Source organism: Seriola lalandi, unplaced genomic scaffold (genome assembly GCF_002814215.2).
Source record: "Seriola lalandi dorsalis isolate HSWRI2012SDOR001 ecotype SW California unplaced genomic scaffold, Sedor1 jcf7180002054972, whole genome shotgun sequence".
NCBI lineage: Eukaryota > Metazoa > Chordata > Actinopteri > Carangiformes > Carangidae > Seriola > Seriola lalandi.
In genome coordinates this window covers 3,616,228-3,623,385 of record NW_019525660.1, presented here as the reverse complement: position 1 = coordinate 3,623,385, position 7,158 = coordinate 3,616,228, and the positions used below count along the sequence as shown (strand labels likewise).

General features: G+C 43.3%; 1 protein-coding gene across 4 annotated transcripts in view; it reads right to left on the bottom strand.

The window, feature by feature from the left end:
• Positions 1–4,499, bottom strand: part of pcdh19 (protocadherin 19) — a 54,474-nt gene extending 49,975 nt beyond the window's left edge. The window contains exon 1 of one of the 4 annotated variants that reach the window (XM_087171711.1): positions 1,153–4,499. In XM_087171711.1, the coding sequence (XP_087027837.1) occupies positions 1,153–3,299 (2,147 nt within the window). In that variant the 5' untranslated portion in view covers positions 3,300–4,499. The remainder of the gene's footprint in view (positions 1–1,152) is intronic. The other 3 variants (XM_087171710.1, XM_023398069.2, XM_023398067.2) reach the window with 3 other exon arrangements.
• Between the last annotated feature and the right edge of the window lie 2,659 nt (positions 4,500–7,158).

The following is a 7,158-nucleotide window of genomic DNA, read 5'->3' as shown; positions in this document are numbered from 1 at the left end:
ATCAGGCGTGTATAACAACACATTTTAAGTGTAGTTTAAGTACATATACGCTGAGAGGTAGAGTCACTCTTGAAACTGGAGTACTTCTGCTTTGTGACAGGATTTTCCTCAGAGCTGCTAGAGAGAGAACCAGAATTCATTTCAATATTATAATATAATTAACAAAAAACATTAACAAACAAACATTAACCTACATGAAAATAAATTTTAAAAAATCTGAGCAATATTGGGGGTTTTAGGTTTTTTTTTCAGGACTACATGTTTGAAAAATGGCCTAACTTCACTTCAAATCAACAAAATTATGTTTGGAGCAAAATATGATTATAGCTTCAGGTTAAATTCTCAAATCCAATCTATATGTAAATTTATAGTGGTAATGTGGCACAGGAAAATCAAAGCCAGAGCTGATGTTCAGATTGATGAACAAAACACACTGTTCAATATGCAAGGTCCGGAAAATAATAATCCGCTCCTTTCCAGGAAAATGGCTAAATAGGTTAATAACTATGATGTGAGTTACATGGTTTTATAAAACAAAAAAAAAACTGCAATAAATTTTCAAATTATTAACATTATGTCATTTTTATTTTATCGTTGTTGTTGCTGCTGATTTTCTTTGGTGAGAAAGAAAACAGAGGTAAACCTGAATGATCCTGGAGGATAATCACACTAGATTAAAGCTGATAACAGCCAATCAGCCATGGTGGACGTTAAATAATAAATGTCTGGGACTGCTATTGAACCAATGAGATGTTAATTGTCCGGCAACACACCCGCAAATTGAACATGACAGCTGAACCGTCATATTTATGAGTCAATTGGTTACAATGGAAGGATTAAAACAATCAATCACGTTTCCCTAACACGGAACGGTGGGCCTCAGCAGAATGCGTCTGATTTAAAGCAGTCGGGTTTATTTGGGTCTATCACAGTTACAGCTGTGGAAAAAAAATCTGCAGTCCTCACAGTCGGGCCTCTACATGCTGCATGACAAAAGCAATGCACTGACAACTCGCAGTTTCAGGCACGATGACGGTCACACACACAGGCTCTCTCTCTCTCTCTGTCTCGCTCTCTCATATGCACATGCACACGCACAAGTACACTTACACATACACATACACATGAACACACACAAGATTTGTTCAGTACCTGCAGTTGTACGTCCGGATCTCCTTATTATCCCTCTTGCACTTCACCGCCACGAAAATCATGGTGACAAACAGGATGGCTGCGATAGAGCCCAGGGCGATGATGAAGATGAGGGACAGGTTGACAGGTCCAATAGGCTCCTGTGCGTTCAGGTCTGGGGAGAGGTACACCACGATGTAGGCCGAGGCGGAGAGGGAAGGCTTGCCGTGGTCCCTCGCCACCACTGTGATCTCGTAGGTGGACTTTGCGTTTTCTCCAAACATCCTGGTGGAGCGCACCTCTCCGTTCACCTGGTCGATTTCAAAGAAAGCCCTGTCCCCCTCTGAGATGGTGTAGGTCAGGCGCCCGTTCTCCCCCTCGTCATAGTCGTCTGCTTTCACCTGGGTCACCATGTAACCCACCCCAGCGTTTCTAGGGATGGAAACCTCCGCTGTGCCATTAACCAGGGGAGGGTTTGTCATAACAGGTGTGTTGTCGTTGACATCCAACACCACAATACGCACCGTGGCGTTACTTGATAAAGAGGGATTACCATTGTCTCTGGCTAAAACTTTGAAATCAAAAGTCCTGGTGTATTCATGGTCGAATGATCTCATGGAGTAAATGCGGCCAGATGGGTTTATGCTGACATATGTGTTTACATCCATGTGCTTAATCTCACCAGGGACTATAGAGTATGAAACTGTGCCATTCATCCCCAGGTCTGGGTCTTCCGCTGACACTGCAAGCAGACATGAACCAGGGAGGTTGTTTTCCATCACCATCTCTTGATAGTGTGGCTTGAGGAAGTGGGGAGGGTTGTCATTTTCATCTGTGACTTTGACTACCAGAGATTTTGTGGCGCGTAAAGGAGGGATGCCACTGTCCTCCGCTTGGATGGTCAGGTTGTATGTGTCCTTTTGCTCTCTGTCCAGCCTGCCATCAACTAGTATAGTGGAGAAGCTTTCATAATCTTGCAGTCTGAACGGAACATTGCCCTGCAGCCTGCACTGCACTTTGCCATTTGCCCCAGAATCCTTATCTGACACCCTCACTAGCGCAATGACATATCCACGCTGCGCGTTTTCACTAACTTCCACCATCTCTGTGTTCAGTGAGAGTAGACTGATGACAGGTGGGTTATCGTTCGTATCCATAACATTCACTGTGACTTTGCAGTGAGCCGGGATAGAGTTGGGACCTAGATCTTTGGCCTGGACGTCGATCTCGTATATTTGCGTTGTTTCATAATCCAAAACACCGTTGACAGTGATGATCCCGGTTCTGGGGTCAATTTTAAACGCATCCCTCGTTTTCTCGGTGACGTAACTGTTGAACGAGTACACAACCTCTCCATTAGTGCCCTCGTCAGGATCCGTTGCATTCAAGTCTATGACTAACGTATTGATAGGGGAATTCTCCATCACATTAACTGTATACACTGGCTCGTCAAAGACAGGGTTGTTGTCATTAGAATCAATTACCTTGATATTTAACTGGACCGCGCCTATCTTTGGAGGGTCTCCTCCATCTTCTGCGCTGATTTCATATGTGTAGTGAGACTGTGTCTCCCTATCTAACGATTTTTGCACAACAAGCTCAGCAATTTTTGACCCATCCCCTCTCGTCTTTATTTCTAGTCCGAAAAGCTCATTTGGGGTGATGGAATATGACTGAACTCCGAAGATCCCCGAGTCCGGATCGCTTGCCCCCTCTAGGGGAAACCTGGTACCAGGGGAGGCATTCTCAGAAATTTCAATGTCAATGTGGCTCGTTGGGAATCTGGGTGCGTTATCGTTCAAATCCTCAATTTCAACTTTGATGACACAGATCTCCATGGAGTTTGACATCACTTCTAGGGAAATAACACACTTTGGGTTCTGTCGACAAACTACATCCCGATCTATTTTCATTTGGGTTGTAAGGATTCCGGCTGGACTCAGTTCCACCCATCGTGGTTCTGAATTGGAAATAACCCTTAAGTACGGGGGCTGCGGTGCAATCTGAAATCCTTGCTTTAGTGCGTCCTTTGTCACGTTTCCAATCACTGACCCGGGCTTCATTTCCTCGTTTATTCCATACTTTAGGTTGATAACAGCCTCAGCCCCGACCCAAAATAAGAGGAACACAGCAATTAATTGTATTAATTCCATCTCCTTAGTTTGCATTGTACCTGTTGAGTTTTTCTCTGCCTAATAAAAACCTTAATAATTACGCACAAGAATGCATGTCAGAGAAAAGACCAAAAATGTTCCAAATGAATCATCTCACTGAAATGTCCAGAAAAGTGTTTGGGTGATGAATAGCTCTTGTGTATGCAAATTAAATCATGATGTGAAAGCTATAATTCTAACAAGTGCCTTAGCCTATTTTACTCTTCTCAGGCAGAGCACATCCTCCGGTCTACTGCAGCGGGCGAAACATTGGGGACGACAGATCTGTGAAAACATGCTGAATCTTCTCACAACAGTGATTTAGGCGTGTAAATCCGTGCAGCTCTTATCAAGCGGCGAACTGGTCTTACACATGACTCATATGATGAACTGTCCATTTTCTGGAGGACTGAAAGGAGGAAAAATGCTCGAACTGCATAGACACACAATCACAATTCCTGTGAGCAAGTCCACAAAAGATTTCAATCTTCCCTGCAAGTAATGGGTTTCAAAAGTCCGTGTTAAATTCTCCGCCTTGGTGCCTGCAAATATTTAAGTCGCATTTTGGTTACACATCTTGCTCTGTGTGATAGCCTCTATTACAAGCAGTAATAAAAATTTCCTCTTCGGACGGCAGCTACGGGCTTTCAAACTGCACATCTGATGAAAAAAATCTAAAAGGATCTGCAGTCACAAAATTAATCAACAGCTTAAGTCCGGATATCTTTGCCTACAGAACAGGGGGGCAATTGCAGGAATGTCTCATCACATCACTGAAGTCCCGATTACCTTTTTTATTTCCAGCAGATTTAGTCTTTCATCCCCTCTGCAAGTCTTGAAGCTTTTACTTACTAATTAATTTCCTCGTATCTCACTTGGAAAAAGGCTGCACATATCCCGGCAATTAGTCCATACAACACACACAAAGACAAAAAAAATCCGTTGAAAATGTAGCCAAAAGCCAGTGGGAGGAAACGATGCAAGAGCCTAGTGTATGTACAAAACGCAATTCATGTTGGGCTGCAGCAAAGTAGAAGCACAGTCGCCTATATCCAGCCTGGTGGAGGCAGAAAAAAAGAAATCACCACTCGTTGCCAGTAGGCTGTCTAGTTGACTCCAACAAGCGCTCCTCTCGCTTCACTGGTGCACACTGGCGGACTCGCAGCTCCGAGTCGAGCGCTCAGTCTCAGGACCCGCAATCCCCTCAGCCAATCAGGGGTTACACAGGAGGGCTGGAGCTGCTGGTGGGTGGGGCAAAGTACAGCAATGAAACACGGCCAACTACCTGTTTTCCTGCAGATGGACGACTCAACGGGCAATTACAGCGTACAAGTAGAAACACGAAGCTGTGTATTTGATGATCGTTAGAGCCAGGGCTCTAAAATCGGGGTCTGGGGACCCGGGGGGGGTCTTTGAAAGAGTTCCCATCGGTGCCAAAGAAATAAGAGTGACAGACTAATTTCCCCCAACAGAGGCAGAGACGAGATGCTCTAAGGATAACTTTTCACCGATGTGTCCTTGTTTTCTCTTCTGCAACAGTGCCAATTATATGTAACAAGTCATATTTTACAACACAGATTCTCTCTGTGGGAAACCTGAGTGTTATCTGCAGGCTCATATGGATGTGTTTGATTGATCCTCAGTGACATGTCAAAGTTTGGTAACCTCTGTGCCGGAGCAGGCAAGCATCCCTCTATAACCTAATGGTATTTCCTGCATATTTTAAAGTGAAGTGTAGGTCTGTTGATATATACAGCGGTTGCAACTGTACGCATTGCGTTACATCATTTGTACCCTAACATGGCCTTTACTATGCACTACGTTTGAACTTAGGCAGCAGCAGGAAGCACGGTGAGGCAATTCCCAACAACGAACAAACATTAGAGATGATGGTTCCCATGTAGCAAAACATGCTGGGAGGAAATCTGGCCATAGGTTAAATCGATACATCACAACCCACAGTTTTTCTTGGCTGTCACAAACAAAAATAAAAATCCTATTTCCGACTAAATATTGCCCTGGAGCCCTCTAAACAATTACACAAAAAACACTGTGACAAAGAGTCAAATATCACATATTCCTTAAAATGTCAAGACCACATGTTGGTTAGGAGCATAATTGATTTCAGTTCGTTTGAGGTCATGAGCAATACTCTGTTTCACACTGTCAGTGACATCTGATGAGCTAAATCTAAATCCTGCAGCTACTTGTGCATGAAAACGCCTGAAACAGACACTGTATAATAATAAAGACATAGTTTTATCCTATGAAAATTAATAAGCTGCCTTCACTGTTATGAGACCGTCAGCTGCAGAGCCCATATTTATGAAGGTTAATAATGAGGTGGGGGGGACAATGACCTCCAGTCTGTCGCTAATCATCATAAGAAAAGGAACAACAAATCAATTATTAGCTATTATTCAGTGCGTCCCTTCTGCCTTATCTCCATGTAATTCAGACCGACATTATATCGAGGCTCCTTGTAACGTGAACAATTCACTCCCGTCACATGTCAGCCAGCACAACTAAGAAAACCACTCAGCCAATGTAACAGAGGCTGAATATGAAGTTCCTCTAGTAGCCCTGGACATATTGCATACTCTTCACCCTCCCTGTAATCTCGCTCCTCTCATTCAGATAGAAGCGACACTCGCTCACACACACACACACACACACACACACACACACACACACACACACACACTCCTCCCATGCAGCCAGCCTGCCTGTCTGCCTCTCTCACCAGCGCGCACAGCCGCCGCCACCGCATCCTGTCGAGGGCAGGCCGATTTCAAAGTCACAAGGGTGACACCTAGCGTCCGCAGCCGCAGCTCGATTCTGTTATTCCAGCTTGTCTATTTTACCCCCAGACCGTTTCACCCCGAATGAAAAACAACAGCGTGCCACAGGAATAACAATGAAACCGAATGAAACACACTGGCGAATCAATTTCCTCCTTATATTGGAATAGAAGTCGGCAGTTTGACCACAATTAATATGCTGTCCAAGTGGTGAATTAGTTCTGAGGCATTTCCAATCATTGTTAATCAATAAAGGGTGATTGAACTGTATATGGAAAGGAGAATAAGGTCATTATTGTGCAATATGGGCATATATTTACCCCACTTATTTATGTTTTTATTTAGTAGAAAACTGAACCCGTGTCTGTCTAATAAATGCTCTAAGATCAATAGCAGCAGCTTCACTGTGCATATTTCTCACTGCTGATATAAACCTGTTAATATAATTCAGAATATATGTGTGTGAATATTTCTGTGGCTGTATCTTATCGGGTAAAAGAGCAAAGAAAATCATTATCCTCAAAAGTTTAGAATTACTCACCACCATGTCTGAATATACTGTTGTAAAACAGAGTGACAGAGCCACACTATCTCCTACAAGAATCACTGTTAAATGCCTGGGATGTGATATACTTGTAGTGAAAATATTTTCTCTTCTCTTGCATAATACAATCGCATCTTGACAAACAAGCAAGTATCAACAAAGCAACTTGTTTGCTCTTCCATAACACTTTTCAAGACATGTTGAAGTCGCATAAGGCGAGTGCCAGAAGAATCTTTAAGCTCATAAATTCTTAATGTCATCGAGTTAAACAACCGTAGGCGGTGGCAGGGGACTTTCTTTTCCTCGGGGCTTTCTGATGGCCATATGTACAACAGAGTGCATAGTACATTTTTGCATTTCTATCCGTCTGAGATGATGTTGCAGAGGCTTGCGTTGCGTTAGGTAGAAGCTCTCCTCGTTAACAGTGTCAATTACAATATGGACATTAAAACGTGCTTTTATTGTTACATGATATGCGCAGATGTGCAGGAGACCAGAACGCTTACAGCAGCAACAAATTACAATAAAT